This window comes from Chelonoidis abingdonii, chromosome 19 (genome assembly GCF_003597395.2).
Source record: "Chelonoidis abingdonii isolate Lonesome George chromosome 19, CheloAbing_2.0, whole genome shotgun sequence".
NCBI classification, from domain to species: domain Eukaryota; kingdom Metazoa; phylum Chordata; order Testudines; family Testudinidae; genus Chelonoidis; species Chelonoidis abingdonii.
In genome coordinates, this window is record NC_133787.1 from 39,828,461 (window position 1) to 39,851,604 (window position 23,144).

General features: G+C 47.9%; 1 protein-coding gene across 1 annotated transcript in view; it reads left to right on the forward strand.

Moving 5' to 3' along the window:
- SPG7 (SPG7 matrix AAA peptidase subunit, paraplegin) overlaps window positions 1–23,144 on the forward strand; it is a 46,186-nt gene that overhangs the window by 19,086 nt on the left and 3,956 nt on the right. The window contains 9 exon segments of the mRNA XM_032764253.2: window positions 548–710; window positions 1,779–1,952; window positions 9,593–9,717; window positions 11,166–11,268; window positions 13,131–13,241; window positions 16,829–16,944; window positions 18,140–18,296; window positions 19,458–19,621; window positions 22,378–22,455. Of these exon segments, the coding sequence (XP_032620144.1) occupies window positions 548–710; window positions 1,779–1,952; window positions 9,593–9,717; window positions 11,166–11,268; window positions 13,131–13,241; window positions 16,829–16,944; window positions 18,140–18,296; window positions 19,458–19,621; window positions 22,378–22,455 (1,191 nt within the window).

Consider the following 23,144-nt stretch of genomic DNA (forward strand, 5'->3'; position numbering starts at 1 on the left):
TTCCAGCAGTTACTGGGTTTCTTATCTGCATAAAGCAGGGCAAGAGGAGGTGGTAGAGATTCTCTCTGCTGAAAAAGAGTGTTTGACTCAAGAGCTGATTAGCTTGTGGCGCCTGTCCTTTGTGAATAAGATGCCTGGTGCTAGCAGTGCTTCAAGTGTCCTGTAATCCCCTCTTCTGCCTTTCCTCCACCTCAAAAGAGAGAAATAAAATAAAAGTTTTGGTGTGTTTGCCAGTGGTGCCCTGGAATAGTTTGGCAGCCTGGGCTCCTTCTTCTTCTTTGTCCTGTGGGAACATTGAGCAGCCTCCATTTTAACGAGCTGATTGTCTTCCAAGGCTTTGGTCAGTGATGGCAAAAGCCAGACTCTATATTGTCTGTTTCCTGAGGGAGAAAGGACAAACTGCTGTTCACATGAATCCCGAGCCAGCAGCTGTTGCTGCTGTGACATATGTTGGGAAAAGCATCCAGTGAACCTCTGCGCAAGTCTTTTCTTCCAGAAACACTGCTCGTGAGCCCAGATGCCTGATGGAATTGTGTTGTAATTCTAGAGCCCAGAGCGCTACCTCCAGCTAGGGGCCAAAGTGCCCAAAGGTGCCTTGTTACTTGGACCACCAGGCTGTGGAAAGACCTTGCTGGCAAAGGCAGTGGCTACAGAGGCACAAGTGCCGTTCCTGGCGATGGCCGGCTCTGAGTTTGTGGAGGTAATAGGAGGTAAGTCCTCTGACCTTCTGCTAGGAAAAAAAGAGAAGATGTAAATCATTCTGTGGTGGGAGCACACAAGGTTGCTGCCATCTAGAGTAAGTGTTATCCATGTCTATGACAAGGAACTGAACTCATATTTGTCTTTGCATGGGGAGTGTTTGAGCAGCACTGAGTGTTTCTGTAGAGGATATAAAACACTTTGTCATCAGTAGACAGTGCCATTAGTGCAGCTATGGGAACGTAAAATCCTTCCCTCTCACCTGCTCATCTGTTTTTAGAAGAGAGTTCTTCGTCCTGTTGTCTACACAAAACCTTCATCAGACAGAGTTTGGTTTCCTCAGACTCTTCTGGAACATTCCTTACTACCTAGGATATGGTGTGGGAACTCCCATGCATCTTTCTTTCTGATAACACCCACACACGGCACTTGCTCTTTGGGGTAGAGCCTTTACTCTATAACCATCTGTCCACTGGCTTCCCTGCCCTTACGTATGCTCTCATGTCTTGTCTTGTCTTTCGAAAAGCTAAATCGCTCCCGTTGAGGCTGCCCTCTTTGTACTTATCAGTGGATTTCCAGTGCACGAGTATAACGCTCTTGCCAATGGGGAACACTGGAACGGCATATAGCTGCCCCCAGTCCTTAAAGGACAGCACAGCTAACATAGCTAAGAATTTAAACGCCTAACACTGTGAAAGAAGCAGATGTGCCTGTTTGCAGTTGGGTGTGGAGCTTTTCCTAGAGCAGCTGTGCAGACAGGCTGACATTGAGTTCAGCTAGACATGCCATGTGATCCAGTGTATAGGGACTCAGGATACCTGGGTTCCAGTCCCTAACCCACGAGGGGACCTAGGCCAAGTGTTTCTCTGTCCCTCTTTCCCCCCAGCCTTTGTCTGTCTTCCCTGTTTAGATTGTAAGCTCCTCAGGGCAGGGACTGTCACTTCCTGTGTGTGTACAGGGCCTGGTCACTATCTCGGTTAGGGCCTCTGGGTACAGCTAGAGTAGAGATCATTAAAATATGTAGCAAGTAAGGATTGATTCCTGCAAGTCTCTCCATCTTACTCTTTGCCCTTCTCCAGGTCTTGGAGCTGCTCGTGTACGGAGCCTTTTCAAAGAAGCCAGGGCTCGTGCCCCGTGTATTGTGTATATTGATGAAATAGATGCTGTGGGTAAGAAACGCTCGACCAACATGTCCGGCTTTTCCAATACTGAGGAGGAGCAGACCTTAAACCAGCTGCTGGTAGAAATGGATGGTTAGTATTCCTCTCACCCAGCCAGGGATGAGGCCTTTTCTGCCTCCATACGGATTCAGCTTCTTAAACATGCATTTCCACCCCTACCGATCATGTTGCTTTACCATTCTTCTCGTGTTTAAGGATTTTCTCTTTTTGCCTGTTGACTTGAACTCCATTTTCCCCTCCCCGTGCCAGTGTCTCCTACTACGTCAGGGTGCAGCTCACACAATGCTCCCTGTCCAAGGGGCCACCCTCTAAGCCTCCAACTCAGATTGTGTCGCCTATAGATCCCACTCCAGATGACTGGTGAAATCAATGGCTCTCGAACACCTGTAGGAAGCAGGACCCTTGCGTTGAAAGTTTGACACCTGAGAACTGTGAAAAAGAGTCCATGTGGCTTCACTTTGCCTTGTTCTGAAATAGCAGGTGTATCATTCAGAGGGAACGTCTACATGCCAAGTAAAAATCCATGGCTGGCCCATGCCAGCTAACTTGGGCTGCAGGTGGTTTAATTGTGGTATAGACACTCAGGCTGGAGCCTGGGCTCTAACACCCTGCAAGGTCAGCAGTCCCAGAGTGCAGCCAGAGTCCAAACTCCTACACTGCAGTTTAAAAAGCCTCTTAGCCCATAGGCACCAACTTCCCCTGTTCCTGGTGGATGCTCGACCCCCTTCTCCCCCCCTGCCCCGCACTGCCCTCGCCCCACCCCCATTCCACCCCTTCCCTAAACAGCTGTTTGGTGGTGGCTGGGTGGGAAGCACTGGAAGGTAGGTGGAGGAGCAGAGACACGGTGTGCTCAGGAGAGGAGGAGGAGGAGGAGATGGGGCGGGGGGTATGGGGACCTTGGCTGCTGGTGGGTGCAGAGCACCAGCTAATTTTTCCCCGTGGGTGCTCCAGCCCCGGAGCACCCATGGAGTCGCTGCCTATGCCTTAGCTCAAGCCCCAGTTGGCACAGGCCAGCTGGGGGTTGGGGCGGTGAGTTTAATTGCAGTGTAGATGTATCCAGAAGTTATTTTTCTGTTATGTTCTACTTGCTCCCCCTCCATCAGTCGCTGTATTGAGCATGTGTCGAAGGGCAAGCAGAAGCAGCTGCATCTCTTCAGCAGAGAGCTTCTCAAAGCTAAGTGCTTTACACTTTGTTCCTGTTTTCCCTCTTTCTCCCCCCAGCCTGCCCAGCCATCCCCACAAGAAACTGTGAAGAGTCCTCTGGGACTTCAGTTTTCACCTCACGCCCCCTCACCACACTCCATTGTCCTCAGTATGCTGAAAGGCCCCACATCGTAGCAGCCATTCCTTTGTCTTTGGAAGACTGGACATGACTCTCTTCAGAGTCTGTAGTTGCTAGAGAGTAATCGGAGACTTCTAGGAGACAGACTTCGGACTTGATTTCTGCACGGTCACTGGATTATTGGGCCAGCCCTCATGAGAGTTTAATATAGAATTGGAAAGAGGATATAATCTCGGGCTACTAACAGCAGTAGGACTAAAATTAAAATCCTTAAGTTTAGTGGTAACTTTAAAGGCTATGAGACAGAGGGAGCTTGCTGTGGTATTCTGAGGCAGTATGTGCACTGGAGATAACTTTGGCATCATCTTGCAGCCTGCTAATAAAACCAAGGCAACATGTGCATCAAAGATGGGACTAGAGGAGGCCAGGAAGACCAGAGACACTCTTAATGCACAATGTAATTGTTTCAGCTCAGAAATATGTCTTCCCACTGGTGACAGGATGGAGATAATTTACAGCCCTGAAGAAGTAAAGTAAAGCTAGTCTGCATCAAGGGCAGAACTGTGTTTCGAGGGTAACATTTGGGGTTTGCCAGCCATTAAATATTGTTTAATACTTGTTACAACCTGTCCAAGACAGGTAATTTTAAAGCCTGATGGGATTTAAAATTTAGTTGTCCCAGAGGGGCATAAACAATGTAATAAATTTCCTCTGCTGTCCTCTAACTTAATCTCCACCTTCCCGGCTTCGCTAGGAAATCCACTTCCAAATCAGGGGAGACAGCCTTGTAGTTTGCAAGCAAGCCCTGCCCAGCCTCTGAATGTCTTCCTGCCTGGACCCCACCTGGTGTCAGCCCTGCTTATTTTGGGCATTTACAAAAACACTTGACGGGATGAAGGAAAATGCACATTTGACTGCTCTTTGTAACTGAGGTCTGTCAGCCCCTACCGCACTAACCCAGCTTGCATTACTTCTGTAGCTGTCTTATTACTGTAGATCAGGACAAAGAATAGATGTGTCAGGGCTCTGCCCAGCAGGGAATGGTTCAGATTCTTGGATACATTTGGAAGAGATGCCTCTTTTCCCCTGTTTAGTCATGAAATTTGCTGCCTCCCCAAATTGTCTCTGTGCAAGAAATTCAGTGCAGCAGTGAGGTGTGAGGAACACTTCTCCTGCAGGCCTTTCTGGTATCTGAACTCCAGGCTACTTCCTGGGGTGCAGTCAGGAAGGAAGGAGATTGGAATTTGACTCACTGCTGAGCTGAGACAGAGCAGCTTCTGCAATTTGTGCCCCACAAAGTTCCTGGTCCATAGTGAGGCTGCCCCATAGGAGGATGCTTTGATGTAAGCCTTAGCTTCTTGGCAAGAGAAGTTGCACTAGCTGCCTGCTCATCAGAATGTACCTGTGATCCCCTGCGTCTCACACAAGATTGTCAGTGTTATGGATTATACCCTCTCTCCTGAGGGGAGAGGAATTGAAGCTAGAGCGCAGTACGGGGTAAGGAGGGACATGGACTGTCCTACAGTGCAGCGGGTCACAGGGTGCCACTATTTCAGCATGGGTTCTGTGACCACCCTGCAGGAGGGGGAAGTGAGCTGTGAGTTTGCCCTGAGTAGTCAGACAGCTGAGTGCCTTGTGCACAGGCACGTCCTTGAAGCTGGTGCACAGTGTGCTGGAGGCCCCATGGGCCAGGGTTCCAAAGGCACTCCGAATCCATGCTCGCCGTCCCCGATGCTTTGTGCATACCTCATCTTTGGAAAACTTGACCAAAGATGTAACCTTACTTCGGCTTGGCATTACCACCTCAGCTGTATAATGCACAACAGGTTTCTTGGTGGGCCCCAACCCAGCTACTGTCCATGGCCTTCCTCACTTTAATGCAGCAGGGTGGCCTGGAAGGACACTACGTCCCAGCATGAGCTGCTGCATCATGATTCAAGTAGAAGGCCATTGGACCAAAATGAAGTTCCACATTCTGGGAAGTGTAGTCCCTCCCTCCCCCCTTCTAAAGATGAAAATGTCTGCCGTTTCCTCCAGTTTATAGAAATCAAGTGTAGTGCTGGAGACCCTGGTGAGCTGCCAATTCTGAAATTAGGGCCCAGCCCCCTGTTACCGGTGTCAGAAGATGAAAGGTAAAATAATCTCCTTATTAAATACATGCTTTACAGGAAGTCCTTACTAATGCACTGATGGATTCTCTTCACTCTTGCCACAGGCTGCCTTCTGAAAAGAAATATTTATTTATTTGTATTACTGCAGTGCCCAGGAGTCCTAGTCATGGACCAGGACCTCAGTATGCTAGGCACTGTGCAGACCAAGAACAAAAAGGGTCCCTGTCTCCCAAGGAGTTTACAATCGGAGTATAAGACAAGAAACAGCGGATGGAGACAGAGTGATGGGGGAGTACAAGGAAATAGTGAGACAGTAGGTCAGCATGATATGCCATGGTCTCAGCACACCAGCATCCTAACTAGTGTCACATTTTTTGGAGGCATCATGGAAAAGGAGAGTTTGAAAGATGATGAGTTAGTTTTGCAGATGTTTACAGGGAGCTCCTCCCAAGCATGAGGGACAGCATCAGAGAAAACACAAAGGTGTTTGTCTGAAAATGTATGAAGTGGGGAAAGGAGAATGATATGGACCAATTGGTTGCTTGAGTCGACGTCTTAATAGTGAATGAGAGATGCCTGGTCAGGTGGGGTGGGCCATGAAGGGTGTAGAAAGTGAAGACCAGCAGCTTACGTTTAATGGAAAGAGAAGGGGGAGCTGGGGGGGAGGGAGGTGACATAGTCAAAGTGACAGGTGAGGAGAGGGATAGCTCAGTGGTTTGAGCATTGGCCTGCTAAACCCAGGATTGTGAGTTCAATCCTTGAAGGGGCCATTTGGGTAACTGGGGTAAAAATCTGGGGATTGGTCCTGGTTTAAGCAGGGGGCTGGACTCGATGACCTTTCGAGGTCCCTTCCAGTTCTAGGAGATTGGTATATCTCCAATTATTACCTTACCTTAGGTGAGGAGACTGAATTTGGTGGCAGCCTTATGAATGGATACAAGTGGGATAAGATTGCATTTGTAAAGGCCAGAGAGAAGGATGTTGCAGTAATGGAGAGTTACCTGTATGGCTATAAATAATATGGCTTGTTAATAATTACAAGTGCAAAGTAGTACTCTTCGGAAGAAAAAATCAAAAGCATAACTACAAAAAGGGGAATAACTAGCTAGGTGTTAGTACTGCTGAAAAGAATCAAGATTTTAGTGGTTCACAAATTGAATATTAGTCAACAGTGCAATGCAGTTCTAAAAAAAGCTAATATAATTCTGGGATGTATTGTAGGAAGTGTCATATGTAAGACACAGGAAGTAATTGTCCTGCTCTACTTGGCACTGGTGAGGCCTGTCTCCAATTCTGGACGTCACACTTTAGGAAAGATATGGTTAAAATGGAGAGAGTCTAAAAGAGAGCAACAGAAATGATACAAAGTTTTAGAAAACTTGACCTAGGAGGAAAAGCGAATAATTAAAAAAAAAAACAACAAAAAAACAACCCCCTGGGTGTATTTAATTTTGAGAAAAGAAGACTGAAGAAGGGACCTAAATAAGTCTTCAGATATGTTAGGACAATGATCAGTTGTTCTCTAGTGAAGATAGGACAAGAAGTAATGGGTTTACTCTGCAGCCAAGGAGATTTAGGGTAGATATTAGGAAAAACTTTCTAGCTCTTAGAGTAGTTAAGCTCTGGAATAGGCTTCCGAGGGCGGTTGTGGAATCCCCGTTGGAAGTTTTAAAGAGCACAAACACCAGTCAGGGATGATCTGGGTTTACTTGGTCCTTCCTCAGCACAGAAAGTTGGATTAGATGACCTCTTAAGGTCCCTTTGGGTGCTACATTTCTGATGATGTGTTTCTGTAGGCCGGTCTGTATCTCAGAGATCATATGCAGAGAGAATCTGCAAGATTTAGACATAGTTTGGATGTGAGGACCTAAGGGATCTGAGCTGTATGTCCAGGTTATGCTTCCGAGTAACAGGCAGGATGGTGGTATTGTCCATAGTGATAGAGAAGGGTGGGGGCAAGGTGGATTAGGAGCTCTGTTTTAGCTATGTTGATCTTGAGCTGACACTAGACATTGATGAGTAGGTGTCAGAGACAAGCCAAGATTAGTTTGGACAGAAGAGATAGTTTGGAGTAGAGGTAAATCTGTGAGTCATAGAATAGCTTATATTTGTCTGTATTACCCAGAGATAAGGTATAGAGGAAAAAAGAGAAGGGGACCAAAGACAGAGCCCCAGGGAATCCCCCAAAAAGCTGGAAGGGGGTGAGGCAGATCCTTTGAAGGAGCAATTAAGCCCAGCTAAACTGGGTGAATGTAAGTTTGCGTCTTGTTAATTTCACTGTGCAATTCAGAGTATGATTGTGGTGATCCTCATGCATACAGGCGACCTTGCTCTCCATCAGATCTGTGACAGTGTTCTGCAAGTTCTGGTTATGCAGCAGGGGAAGAATAGGGCACTGATCAAAGATGCCTGGTGTTGTATTTACAAATTGTTCAATTTGCCTGGCAATATTAGTAAATTTAACTCTCTTTCTCAGAATGGATAAGCAGTTTGAATAGTGAATTTTCTGAGCACAAACAACTAAAGAGCAGACAAGGAAGCACAATCCCTACAACTCTTCTGCAATGTCTGAATAGATGAGACCTTTAAGGCCAAGATTCTTTGTGCATTACGTGAACGTTGGGGCCAATAACACTTTTCAGAAGCAGTTATTTGCCCTGAATCCTTGGCCAAAATCTCCCTCTTCCCAGCTCTTGTGTTGTGAGCCAGTTGTTGGCCTGACAGCTGCTGCCCCTCCCTGCATAGTGGCTGTATTTCAGTGAAGCTATATGTGTATGGCTGAGGTGCTCTGTTACAGGAGTGGTGGAGGAAGCAGGGGACTTGTTAAATCAACCAAATCCTCTTCACCATTTTGTTGAAATCGTTTGTCTCACAAGTGCGGCAGACAAGAAGGTTTTTCAAGCTGGATTCCCAGCACTAGCTTTAATTCGCTGTCACGGACTCTTAGGTGTTACTTTTATAGACTGTTCACTGTGACTGATGCTTGCATGCTGAGGTGAAAGCATGTTAATAGCCAGGTGACATCAGTTGGGAGGATTAGTATAGATTTAAGTCTGCTGATCTAGATTTCCTGGAGCTGTGTGTTTCCCACCCACTGGAACCCAGACTGAAAGTGAGTGTGGCAGAGGCTGATGCAAGGAGGGTGCAGTCAGTGGTTTTTGTTTTTGTTCTAATGGTTTGACCTATTTTAAGACTGTGTCTTCCCAGCTGCAGAGCAGATGATGCACTGTACATTCTAATCCTGTCCTGTGAATAAAGCTTGTTAGCCGCCAGGTGACTGCCAGTCTCTCTGCTTATTTATCACACTCTAAAGTGCAGTGTAAAACATGACCAAAGAATGATTGTGCTTCATCCTTTTCAGGAGCCTATTTAGAAAGCATCCTTTGGGGAGGAAGAACTGAAGTTCACTGTAGAACAAGTTGCTTTTTTCTATAGGGCCATTTGTCTGACTTACCTGTAACCTTAAACACTCTACTGAGCTTAGGATATTGACCCATTTGGCAGCTTCGCTGTTGGAATTGTGGAATGCTCACTCATCCCTTTCCCTGGAAGCTTGCTGCATGCCTTACAGCTCTGAGGGCTCTTGATGTCTGCTGTTGTAAGATAAGAGTATTAAGGTGACCCATGTCCATAGGCATCTGAGCACCTGATGGAATATAATAAGCAGCATGGCCTGGTGCCTCAATGTGGCACTTCTGCTCTCCCCTAAGCTACACAAGCAACTGCCCCTTCATACCTAACTCCTGCCTTTGGCACCATGCCTTCCATGAGGCCCCCAACACATGAAACCTTGTCTGCCAAGCTCCCTCCCTACAAGTCCCACACCAGCACCACAGGTTTATTAGCCCTATAACTCCCTTTTATCCTTATCAGCACGAAAAGCAAACCCAGTGCAAATCATGTCACCCGGGAGCTGTGTGCTGAACATCGCTGCTTAGTCACTTTTTTTGTTGCATTCTGTCCCTCGTCTGTATGTTGTTTGTTCAGGCTGTAAGCTCCTCGGGCTTGGACTCTTTATACCGGTGTATAGCGCACCTGGGATGCCTTTGTTTACCAAGGTGTGCAAGGAAAGACCAAAATCCGTAACCCACTTCTAATCTCACACACTTCTCTAGGCCTCCCTTCACACATTACTAAAAAGAACAAATGTCTTCAATCTCGCCATCCCCAAAGGATGCCAAAGATGTCCTGTGGCTGAATGTTGTAAAGCTGTGGATGGAATTCTCCACTTCCCATCGTGCCTCAGCAACAAGAAGCCTGCACTGTACATTATGATACAGAAACCCTTTACCTTCACGTCTGCTCTTGTTTTGCTGCAGGGATGGGAACCACAGATCATGTCATAGTGTTGGCTTCCACCAACCGTGCTGACATCTTGGATAATGCTCTGATGAGACCCGGGAGGCTTGACAGACACATTTTTATTGATCTTCCCACACTCCAGGTATGTATCCCCTTGGACCATCTGTGTGTGTGAATCTGGTGTCACAATTCTTCACTTTTTGTTCAGTATCTGTGCTGGCAAAGTCCAAAGTTGGCAGTAGTGGGAACGGCAATCCTGTGTTGCCCATCTTACCACTTGTGTCCTAAGCCAAAGACCCAATATATGAATGCAGTAGCCCACAGTACAGAGACTCTGGTATTAGCACCTCCCTTTGCTTCAATCTGGCCTTGACAGAGAGCTTTGCTTTGGAGTTCTCCTTTTGTCATGGAGACAGCAATTTCATGCATATCTGTATCCTCTCTCCATGAAACTAGGAGCTGCCTAAACTGGTTCTCTAGCCAATACTGCCTGTCTGGGCAGATCTCAGGTTAGGTAATGCACCTTCACCATTCATTCCGGTGTGTTACCTGCAGTGCTTAATTTGTGCTGGGGCGTGGCAGTTCAGAGCCCTGGCGCCCCTGGGTTTGCTGCATCAGTTATGAAAGTAAAAAAAAAATTGCTTGAGACCCGCTCCTCTTTCGTTATAAATGAAGCACTAGTTATCTCACTCTCTGTCTTGCTTGTGTTTGGATACCCACTCTCTTCCTTGCAGGCTGCTTGGCATGCGTATTCTCCTGAACCATGAACCCAGTCAGATCTGCTTAGCAGTGGGAGTCCAACATGTTTGCTAGGATGGGACTTGTAGCAGAGTCTGGACGCAGACTCTGAAAGCAGCAAGGAAGACTCACTCTTCCAGCAGATTGTCTCCTCCTTCCATCTGCGGCTTCACCGTCATCCACAGACTTTTCATTTAAAATACCTTAAATGCCTGATACAATCTGGCACCGGAAATATGAACTGTGCAGCTGCCCCGAAGGATGGGAGGGAGGAACTCATTGTTTTAATCAGGACCTCCTGGACTAGCTGAATGAGTCACACTTTGGCCCCTTGCCAGCTCTCATCTAGCCCCCCAACTTAATCTAAGAAATGGCCACATGCCGCACAGCAAGTAGGAGACGTCTTCCCAGTGGCAGGGGAGGGAGCAGGCTTTGGGCTGGGAGCTCCTGATTCCTTTGCTCTAAGTGCTGTGCTGTTAAAGAAATGTTCAGAGATTAGTGAGGGTGAAAGCTGGGAGGGGGGAGAGTTCCCCTTGGAGAGAGGAGCCGGTGACTCATTGTAAGCCTCCATATGTCTGTCTTGAATTTGAAAGCTCTGTGTCACTGGTGAAATCAAAACTGGTAAATCCTTTGAGGGCTCAAAGCAGGGCATTGCTGCCCTCTTGTGGCTGGCCCTCATCACAGCTTTCGTAATGTACTAGCCACTTGTGCTTCTTACCTCCGGCTTCCCAGGGATGTGTGTGATGGGGGGACATTTATTCCCCCTAGTCTCACCTCCAGGTGACAGTGGTGCCAGGTTTTTGGGCTGGGGCGCTAACCCCTCCATGCAAACGCTCTTCCTTTTCGTTACAGGAGAGAAGAGAGATCTTCGAGCAGCACCTGAAGAGTCTGAAGCTGACCCAAGCTGGCAGCTTCTATTCCCAGCGCCTGGCTGAGCTAACCCCGGGGTTCAGTGGTATGAGCCAGGCTTGTTCCTTAGGCGGGGGTTGAGGCACTGTAAGGGTTTCCTTGTTTGTAAACTCAAGGGTTGGTTGTTTTAGCCCAGGGGTTGGCAAACTTTTTGGCCCGAGGGCCACATCGGGGTTGCAAAACTGTATGGAGGGCCAGGTAGGGAAGGCTGTGCCTCCCCAAACAGCCTGGCCCCCATCCCCTATCTGAACCCTCCCACTTCCCACCCCCTGACTGTCCCCCTCAGAATCCCCCTTTGCTCCTTGTCCCCTCATATCCCCCGCCCTGAACCGCTCCCCCCAGGACCCAACCCCCTATCCAACTCCCCCTGCTCCCCCCCTGACTGCCAGCCAACGCCACCGCCATCCTCATCCCTGCCCCTGACAGGCCCCCAGGGCTTCCTACGCCTAATCCAACCCCTTCCCCACGCCCCATCCCTGACCACCCCAACCTCCGCCCCATCCAACTCCCGCTGCTCCCTGTCGCCTGACTGCTCCACCCCCTATCCACACCCCTGCCCCCTGACAGGCCCCCCTGGGCTTCCACACCTATCCAACCCCCCCATGCCCCATCCCCTGACCACCGCTGAACCTCCGCCCCATCTAGTTGCTCTCTTCTCCCTGTCCCCTGACTGCCCCCAGGACCTCTTGCCCCTTATCTAACCTTCCCCCCCTACACTCCCCGGCCCCTTACCATGCCACTCAGAGCAGCAGGACTGGCTTATTGGAAAGCCTGAGGTGGGTGGGTGCAACCCGTGCTGCCTGCACGGTGGCATGGCTGCGGGGAAGGGGGAACAGCAGGGGAGGGGGTAGCTTCCCCAGCCGGGAGCTCAAGGGCCGGGCAGGACAGTCCTGCAGGCTGTAGTTTGCTCACCTCTGTTTTAGCCACACCCTCCTTTACAATGTCTGCTGGTCTGAGTGGTTTTATTTCCTCTCTGCTCCCTCTCTTGTTGAAATGGCCAGAACCTGCGCAGACTCTCTTGGATACAAATCTGTGTGTGGATGAGCAACTGTTTGTGGATGTTTTTTAGTCCCTGAATGTTTTGAGCATCCAGCTGTTTTCTACCTTGGTGGTGGGGTGGAGGGGAGCCATTACATCACTTATGACCCAGATTCTCATGGGAAAGAGCTGCTGCTTTTGCCTCTTCCTGGTTGTTGAGAATGAGATGCTGCCCTCAGTGCATTAAGCTGGGGAAAGACTTGTAGATCAGTGAACACTTTAACAAAAGTACTTCGCTGCTGGGTAGCAATGAGTAGAGGCTACTTTGTAGAGCAGGGTAAAATCAAGCTGATCTCCACATTCCCACACCCCGGAACTTCTAGGGATAGTTTACTGGAACACAGCTTCTGACCATGGACTCCACGGCGTCGGTCTGCATGTAGTTCCTGGAATGCCCTTGCTGGGTTTCCCCTCTAACAGGCCCCAGCTCACTGCTTCTGTTGTGACTTTTTGCAGCAACCCCCTCCCCCCCCATCACTCATCCACACAAACTCGGAACAGATGTTTTCTCTCCTGTGGAGAGGTTTGTGCAGTTGCTGTAAGAACAACGCAGTGGCCCAAGCCAGACCAGCTACCCGCACCGCACCGCTCCTCTATTGCTGAGAGCCAGCGTGGGCTTTCGCCCTGCTAACTGATAGCTCAGCTCTGTCCTGTGTGGCAGCCCGGTGCTGATTGCCAAGAAGTCGATCATATTATTTAAATCTAACATAAGCAACAGAAACAAAGTTTGTGCTCTCTTCCAAGAGAGCTGGTGATGCAGATGTATTTCATTTCCATAGCACCTCCCCCAGGTTTGTGCCTGTTTTTTTGTGTCCTGAGCTCTTTGTTCCTCTTTACAAAAAAGCTTGATTTGTTAACTCTTACCTGTAGGCGCTGACATAGCAAACATCTGTAACGAGGCGGCTCTCCATGCTGCCAGGGAGGGCTATAAATCCATTGATACTTTCAACTTTGAGTATGCTGTAGAGAGAGTCATTGCAGGTAAGAAGCCTTAATCTTTTTTCGTTCTTTCTAATGCCTCCGTGATGCTTGTCATGCCTTTTGGCATATGGTTCTTTAGTGGGCAGAGTTCTAGCAAGACAGGTGGTTCTGACCACGCTTTCCCCTTAGTACAGGTAGGGCTTTGGGAAACTTGCAGTTGCAGAACTGTGCTTGAGAGTCTAAGCACTCATGGTGCAGAAAACTTTCCAAACCTGAGCCCAAACTGATAGTTCTCTCTGAGTCTATAGACAACCTGGACTAGTAGGTGTAATCTCCTCCTATCACAAAAGGGTAACTCTGAAGCCTAAGGAGGACAATTCACATGTTTGTTCTTCAATTCTTTACATTCCTAAAATATAGCTTTCGGTGCCCATCCAGCGCTCTGGGCACCTATGGCATAAATATAAATACCAAACCGTGCTAAAGGGATGCCCCCTCCTCAACAGCCCTGAAAAAGAGGAGCTGTGCAGTGTGTCTGCAAGGTTAACAAATCCAGGTTCTGGTGGACCAAGTTGCGGTGAGCTCTGAAACTGAGGAGCCATCGCAGAGAACATCCTGCCAGCAACTCCATGTTATTTGAGCACTTATCCAACAATCCCAAGCCATGGTTTCCCAGGTGCCAAAGTCACAACTGTCCCCCAACGAGCTGAATACATTTCAGGCTCTCCTCCCCAAACCAAAAACTCCAAAAATGCAAATTATGAACTGTTCATGTAACAATCTGCAGCACACACAAAATTTGTGAGCAGAGTATGTTTAATATCAAAATAAGCCAGGGAATGCACTGTACTAACTGTACACTACACTGCACTGATGGTAGTATTCCTTTTTAATTCTATAAAAGCCTCTTTGAATTCACCTGAAACTACCACAGAATTTTAAATCTGCTGCACTAGAATGCTGCAGAATTTTGGTCCATTCTGCTGCAGAGCACACAGGGTCTTGATTATGACAATGGAAATATTTGGCTACTTACATAGTACAGTGCCACTATAAGAGGTGTGATACTGGACACACAGAAGAGGCTGCATGCTTGTCAGGTGTGAGGTGCTCTGCCAGATGGTTATGGTCCATGAGTCAGAACACTTGTGTTGAGTCAGTTGTTTCCTCATTTGGAGTTTTAGTCTCGTTTTATTATAAAGTGCTTAAATGCCCATGAATAGGTGCTTTCTAAACCTCTTAAATAAGAATTGCAGGGGACTATTTACAATTTCATCTACCTTAAAAGTGCAATTCCCCCTGAGCATTCTGGGTAATTCTGTGCACACTTGCACAAAGCCAGACACCTGGCTGCTTAGCAGCACCAAGTATGGCCAGTGAAGGTCCTTCCAAGTTGCTCTGCAAAGGCGTAAGCTAGCAAAGGCCAATGCTTGTTTCAGATTCTCCTATGGTGCAGCTGCTGCCTCTGCTGGAGAAAAGGCCAGTCTCCTTGAGGAGGGACTTAGCTGAGTTTTCCATTGGTGGTCACGCTTGCCTTCCCCAGTCATCCTCATTCTGACACATTTTGATTTTGTAACTAAGGTCTATGATGCAAGTCTGAGGTCATAAAGTGTTTTGAATCACTGAACAGACTGAGTTTATTAACCAGCGGGACTGTAGCTCTTTGGGTTAAGGGAGTCTGGAGCTTTCATGGTGCTGCCAAGCACAAAAATACTTAATGGTGGTGCTGCTGTCTTAACTGTCCACACACAACAATGTCATTGCTGGACTTCCCTGCAAGTGAAGGAGACATACCCCCGGTCTTTACTGCAAGTGTCTTTGCTTTAGGAAGAGTGGTGTTAAATCAAGGGATTTGATTGCAGGTGCTGAAAGCCACGTCAGCCTTAAACCCTTTGCTGTAACAAGGGAGAATGGTTAAAGGTGCTTCTCAAATGCTGATCACTGCCAAGACTTCAAGCCTGGAAATGGGACCAGTCTGGAAGTCTTGTCTCCTGGGAATGAGGGAAAATGTATTGAGAAGATGGAGCAGTGTCTAATAGGCTCCCTGTGGAGGATGCCAGCAGAGAGAGCGGCTGTGCCTATGGTGGAGCCTGCTTGCACCCTTGACTAGTGCTGCATTACAGCAGCATCCTCGGCACATTCTGCTCCTAAACAGTATAAAAACAAGCCCTCGGGGGACTCTCCTAGACGAGGCTGGCATTATTCAAGGGAAGAAGCAATTATGCAGGAACATTCTGTGCTATTGCAAAGAGTTTCATACTGTCTCTGTCCCTGGTGGGTTGACAAGGAAATGCTTCTAGAATTAAATAATAATAATAATTAATAACCCAACCTGTGTTAAAAGAAGATTAAGGGACTGACCTTATTCTGATTAAAATTGAGGCCATTCTGATCTGAAGCTGCTGTTCCATCCCCATCATGTCTTCTGAGGCATAGCTCTTGCTGGGATCCCTGGGCAGTGTTTATACAAAACGTATTTGAATGTAATTTGCAATTTCTTTGTTGAATAAGGCTCCTGGCTTTCTATTAACATATTTTAAACAATGTTTTTTCCAGAGTATCATACAAAATCAGTGCACTGCTGATGTTCTCCACTGAGCCCATTCTGCCCCCTACAGATCCTGGCACCATGCAGAAACAGCTGCTTTAAAAGACTGGCACCCTGCACAGTACGTGTAGTGGAGTTCTTGATGTGTCCTGTACTCTACAGTTAGCATATTTTCTGCACATATGCTACAAGTTTGACTTCTATTCAGCATCTCTTCAAAATATTAATTGGGCTTTTTCCAATTTGTAGTGCATTGGCATGGAAAATGAACATTAAAAACACCTTTTTTTCCTTTTTTAAGGAGGGGAGAGAACACTGAGAGTTCATCTTAATATGCTGATTCCAAAAGCTAAAGCCTCAGACTGCGAGGATTTAGACTATTCCATGAATAACCAGCATGGAAAACCTCCCAAGATTTGCACTAAGCTTTCATGTGCAACCTTGATCTTGCACTATTTCAGTGTTCCTAGTAGACTGAATCCTTGGACGGGGACCGTCTTCTGTTGCAGATGTTTATAATCTAAACATCTTGCATTTCTATGATGTCTCCTATCTAAGGAGTTCAAGGGCCTTACAGCCAAACTAAGCCTCAGAACACCCCTGCCAGCTCAGTGGGTATCTTCATCTTGTAGATGTGGAACTGAGACACTGTAACCTTGGCCAACTTACTTTTCTGAGAGTCTGTGGTACACCTGATCCCAGATCTGAATCCTAGGCCTGTGCTTTAGTCATTAGGAAGGCGGAAATAATCTATTAAAATGTGTCTTAACTCAGCCCTTTGAAAAGAGAGAATAAGAGATTTCAGCTGAAAACATCTCATGCTTCAGTTCAGTGCACAATAAAACAGCCTACACTTCAGGCTGAATTCTGCCGTGGTTAACTTGTAAGGTGATAGAGGGCACCTCTTTTATAGCACAGAATTGAGGCAGTGTTGCTTTTTCCATCTGGATGGGGTGGCAGGGCAGGCAAGAGTAATGAGCTCGCTAACTGTTACACTGCACACTTGACTGGCTCGGAAAAGAGAGTAAACTCTGAACTGGTGACAGGTGTAAGCCAATAACCCATTTTCCCAACTGAAGCTCTCTCCCTTCTTCCTCAGGCACTGCCAAAAAGAGTAAGATCCTGTCACAGGAGGAGCGGAGGGTAGTGGCTTTTCACGAGTCAGGCCATGCGCTGGTTGGCTGGCTGCTGGAACACACAGAGGCTGTGATGAAGGTTACCTAACTGTCTTTTATGAATTCATAACACAGCTCAGCGTGGGGGTGGGGAGAGGGTCCTTTTGGATTCCAGTCTAATGTACATTGATCATAATGCAACAGCTTGTGCTAAACTCTGCTGCATCATCCCTTACCTCTTCTGAACTTGGTTACAGTAACACGGCCAAGTACCCAATTAGGAAATCCATTATCAGACTCCATTAATAACGGTGATGCATTGCACTTTGTGCTGTTTAATCTAGGGAATCATATTCAGCCATCATTGTACATTTAAAAGCTGAACTGGATGTGCTCAGGGACCACAGTGTTCCCTGTGCACACTAAAGGAACTAAAATCTGCCTACAATTGCTCCTTGATGTGTCTGTCCCTCCCAGACACACAGCATGGCCTGCGTGTGCATGCACAATCTTCCCCTCTCAGAGATGGCTTGCCAGCATGTTGGAAAACTATCGGCTGGGTCATCGTGTGTCCCTGGTTTGAAAGGATGCTTTTTGAGACTGGTAGGCTTGTGAGTTGGCCTGCCTCAGGAGGCACTCCATAGGGAAGGGCTTCCTTTCAGACCTGTGGGGCTGTATTCTCCCATGTGTTTCCTCCTACCCCAAAAAAGTCCTAACATTGGAATAAAATCTCCTACAGTATCAGAGGCTCGTTTGTGTTACACTAGCACTAAACCCTGTTGTGTAGTGTTGCTTTGTTAAATGGTTACTGCACCCCCAACAATTAAATGATCTTACAAATGATGCCTGTTTAATATAAAGCCAATTTCTGCCTGCCTTAGTAACTCTGGTAATCCCACTAACTTCTGCAGGACATGCGCACAAGTGTGAAATGAGTTGAATTTGGCTGATGGTTTCTAAAATCACTTTGGCATCTTGAGGGTTCACTGGCTAGTTGACTCCTACCCTAAGAGTGACTTCCATGTCTCATTCCTCTCTGCCTCTCTCCACGATTGTGCTTCCTGACATTACGAAGGGAAATCTTTCAGTGAGGGAACGCTGTCAAGGGACGTTGTCACGTTTTGGCCTCCTGTGCCTGTAATCTCAAGGGTTCCCTCACACAAGTGCACCCCAGAGCCTCTCACAAATCCAAAGTTAAATAGAGAATCTGAATATCTTCCTCTCCTCTCCCTGCTTGGATTCTGTTTCGTAGCCCCTGTTCTCTGAAATTGGCAGAGGCTTTTTGTGTGTTTCAGGTTTCCATAGCCCCTCGAACAAATGCTGCTTTGGGGTTTACTCAGATCCTCCCGAAAGACCAGTACCTCTTCACCAAGGAGCAGCTGTTTGAGAGGATGTGCATGGCTTTGGGAGGGAGAGTGTCTGAAGCCATCACCTTTAACAAAGTCACGACGGGTGAGGAGCCAGAACCTTACACGAGTTGGTCGATATGAGGTGCCAGGCTAACAGGGCCCTTCCCTTACATAGAGGGGAGATAGCTGTCTGCCTCCCTGGCTTTCAGAGCATGTTGGTGTATAAGGAGCTGTTCTGTAGAGACACTCCTATACAGCACTGTAGATCCTCAGCTGCCTCCCCTCGTAACACCAGCTGGAGGAAGTCAGGGTGGGGAGAAGGGGGATTCGCCTCCAGTGTCATTGTCTTTAGGTATAATGTGTGGGAGAATAGCATTAATCGTTGAAATCCAAGTGGAGGGCGTGGTTTTCAGAAGTGTTCAACATTGGTCTAACTCTGTTCACAATGAAGCCAACAGTAAAACTTCTATATAAGAACGGCCAGACTGGGTCAGACCAAAGGTCCATCCAGCTCAGCGTCCTGTCTTCCGACAGTGGCCAATGCCAGGTGCCCCAGAAGGAATGAACAGAATAGGCGATCATCAGGTGATCCATCCCCTATTACCCATTCCCAGCTTCTGGCAAATTGACCTGGATGGGAGCAGAGCTAGACCATCACTGAGCAGTCTCGAAATCCCCACCTTGAAGCATTATGCTATGTGGCAAGAACTTCAGTGTTCTCTCTCTAGTCTCTGAAGTAGTTCACAGGGTGTTTAGAAAACCTGACCCTGGGTCTTTGCTTATCAGTTTCCTCGTGGTGATCTGAGCAGCAGATGTATCTGCAGACTGGGGAGTGGGGTAAAATATTGAATGAGTTTTTTGATCATGGGTTTGTTCTCATCAGTGTGTAGGTCATCTTTTCCTAACTGACATGCCAGCCTGCTGGCTTAGGCTTATTCCTAGAGGCTCTGGCTGCAGCATGCTGTAGCGATAAGGGGCCTAGAGCTTCCTTCTTTTAACAAATGGGGTGAAATACTGTGTTTTCAAACTCTGGAGGAGGAGTGAGGGGAGATTGTGCATTATAGGAGCTGTCAGTAGTATGCATGACAGTTTCACTTGGGTTAGTTAGCAAAGTCAGTGGTTGGGGTGGGCTGTTCAGCTACACAGATCTTGCAGCTCTGAACTCCTAACTTGCAGAGTGGGTTGTGTGCTGGATGTGCACCAGTTGCTACACCTGTCAGCTCTGTGATCCCATGCTGAGTTCCTGTCTCCCTGTCTCTCTCAGGAGCAGAGGATGACCTGAGGAAAGTGACCAAGATAGCCTATTCGATGGTGAAGCAGTATGGAATGGTGCCCAGCATTGGGCATCTTTCTTTCCCAGAGTTGGAGCGCACACCCGGGGTAGGTCGGCGCCCCTTCAGCCAGGGCCTTCAGCAAATGATGGACCATGTAAGTCTCTTTGTCCTGGCGGCTTCCCTTTTGTTCTTTGCTTCTCTCACTTCATTTAAAAAAACGAATTGCAAATAAAACTGGCAGCCCACTGTTTTGTGTTCACTGGCCATTTAGAAGTAAATGCCTTGAAACCAGCACAGGTTTGTTCTGTGTCACCTTGGTAGGAACGTTCACGGAGTCCTAACAGGCAGAATCATGTGAAGCTGCAACTTCTGCACCAGTGATGCTGCTGATTTGAACCTCAGTTAGTTGCCATAAAATAGGTTGCAATGTATAAAGACGTAATCTCTGCAGAGATCTGCAGTCATGATTTCAGCGTGACCGGAGCTGACGAGATGGGGCAGAATCTGGGACAGGGTGTGACTGTAGCAAACTTTTTTGAGGGTGGAGTGGGAAACAAAATAAGGATGGGGTGATTGTGGGATTGAGAGTAGATGCCTGGATAGGGAAAGATGCTGTGATTATCTGAGTGTATCCATCCCCTCCACATTTATGCTACTCCTGAGGGCGTTCTGTGCCAAAGCAGTAAAAATTCTGTGCACAATATTTTAAAATTCTGCAAATTTAATTTGTCAAGTAAGTGTGGAAACTCCACTATGACATTGGGGCACACAGGCCACTGGCTGCACAGAGGTGGGAGGTCACTGTGCAGCTCCTCGCCAGGACACAGACTCAGTGATGATGCTGCACCCATCCCTGGCACAGCACAAGGACTGGGCCTGTCTCAGAAACATCCCACAGTGCTGCCCCTCCGTGCCAGGTGCAGACAGGCTCAGCAATGCAGGATCCAAGTGTTGAGGGGCTTAGTTTGGGGGATCCAAATGTGGGTTGTGAGGGTTCTGTGTGGGGCAATCTGGGTGCAGGCGGCTCAGTGGGGGATCTGATGCACAGGGGCTTGTTGGCGGCGTTTCTGGGATGCATGGGAACTACTGAGTGGAGTCAGCGTGAAGGTGGGTTGGGGCTCAGTGTGTGTGATGGCGTGTGTCTAGTTGAGGATGAGCAGCTGTGCAGTGGAGTCTGGTGTAGGGGCTTAGCAGGAGTTCCAGATTGCTGGGGCAGTAGGCATCTGGGTCTTGGGTGGAAATCCAGTGCAGCTGGTTGGGACATTGAGTAGGGTTGAGAGTCCAGGCTGTGGGGCTTGTTGAGTAGGGTTCAGGGTCAGGGGGACAGGGGCTTTAGGGGGTGTTCTGCGGGTGTGGGGGGGGCTGCAGGTGGAGGGTGCTGGGTGATGACAAGAGTGCTGGATTGCAGGAGGGTGCGGAAGTAGCTCCTGCGTACGGGATCCTTTCCCTGCAGCCTGAGGAGTGATGGATGCCAGGAATGCTCGGGGAAGGGGAATTCTTGCAGCAGCTTCCCTGCATCTGGGCGAGAAATCTGGCGAGTGGGATCTGTAGGGGACTGCGGAAGACTGTGTCACGGCCTAGCTAGGTGTCTCCGCTTCTCGGCGGCCTTGTGAAAAGCCCCTGCTTGCTAAGTGGCTGTCATTGTAGGGACACAGTTATAACTTGCTTTTAACTGGTTGAAACAGTTTGTATGGCCTAGGCAAAGGGGCGGACATAGCTGTGGGAAGTCCTTTTGCATATTATGAGTTGCTTTTGTATTGTGTATATATAGCTGATGCTCTGTCCGCTTTGGACTCCGACCCAGGCGAGCTGAACTTTTGTGCTGGGTTCCCCGCCTAAGTGACAGCAACGCCCAGGGTCCCCGTTGCGGATGTGTCACTTTACCTTCATTAAAGCCAAATAACTCACTGTGTGTGTGGGCCTCGTCCTTGCAGAGCACTCAGGCACGTAACAGGGTCTGACACAGCCCCAGATGCCGTGCAGGAGAAGAGGAAGTCCCATCCTCCCCAACCTAGCCGGGACTAGGAGCTGAGCCCAGCGCCGAGTAAGAGCCACCAACAGGGTCTTCTCCAGTCCTGCCCCCTACCCCACTGTGATTTACCTCTCTGACGGCTGCCCTGGGCTCCCAAAATATACTTCTGGGGAGGGTCGTATGGCTGCTTTTGTGGCTTCCCTTTGCTTCCTGGTTAGAAAATTGTTTTTTCTGCGGGAAGCAAAGAAATCAGCGGGGGACATAAATTCTGTGCATATGCAGTGGCACAGAATTCCCCCAGGAGTAACAATGTGCAATAAACAATGCTGTGTGGTGTCTGGATTGTGAAAAGATACATAGCTAAAAATCTCAAGAATAGAATTTTTGTTTCTTTATTTTCTAGATTTCTTGGACACTCTGAAGGAGGGAGAGAGCAGGTGTTTGTATTAGGGCAGGTTGAAAACTTCTAAGTAAAACTGTTTTAAATAGAAAATTGGATGTTCTCACAAAACGTTGCATTTTGTCAGTGTCTGCCTTCTCCAGACAGTGTCAACTCATGAGAAACCAAACACTTGAAAACTGAAATGTTTTGATTCAGAAATGCTACCATGGTGCATTATGGGAATTACAGTTCAGCTGCCTCCTCCTCTATGACCAGGTTTCCCAGCTGGACTACATCTCCCATGATGCCCCACAACTAGGGACTCACCTGCTGTGCTGTGGCAGTTCATCGAGAGTAGACTAGTATTTGGCAGAAAATCTTTGATTTTTTGGTTTAAAAAAAAAAAGAGAGAACCAAACTTTTCCCTAGGGACAGGACTTTCTGACCAGCTGCTGTTTGTAAATCATGTCTCTAGGCACAGCTCATCATTTATATGAACATAGTGTTCATTCCTCTTTGTCTGTCCATTGTCATTATTTCTCACTTCTCTTCCCAGGAAGCAAAAGTGCTGGTGGCTCAAGCATATAGGCACACAGAGAAACTCTTACTGGACAACCGGGACAAACTGCAAACGGTACGGACTTCATTAGTGCTTCTGGCATCGTTGCAGCCACCAGGTCCTTGGCTGCGAGTGTCCTGGGAAGTGGTGGTGGTACTTTCAGGAAGCAGTGTTTCTGTGCTTGTCTTCCAGCTTTGAGAAGTCGTGTGGGGTCTGGTACATTTCCAGATTGCAGGAAGCAAAGGAAAAAGAGACTGTGCTGCGTATCTGGTCAGCCATTAGATTAGGACTTGGCATGCGTGTGTGTTTGCAGTGGGAACTTTCTTTAGTGGTGAATGACCTGAGTCTCTAGACATTAGCTCATGGTGTTCAGGGACTCAGTGTTCGGTAAGAGAGGTGCTCTCTGTGGAGAGGCTTGATGGGGGCAGTTGAAGTTTAGACTCTAGCACAGAACTGCAGTTCCTTTATGTTTAGTTCCATGGTGACTCTCTGATCCTGGGATGCCAAATATGGGACTGAGGTGTAATTTACACCACTGCAAGGAGAATAGATATTGGCCTTGCCCGGACAAGTCTGCCATGTCAGAAACAGCATGTCTGCCAGAGTCAAAAAACAACTGCTGCCTTTACCACTCCAGCTGGGGACCAGTCCACAGGAAATCTACGTAGGGATTGAAGTGGACAGTATCTGAGGGGAGGAATAATGGGACGTTGAGCCTTTTACCTCCATGTCACCAGTGTGGATGAGTTGATAGTCTCCGTTCA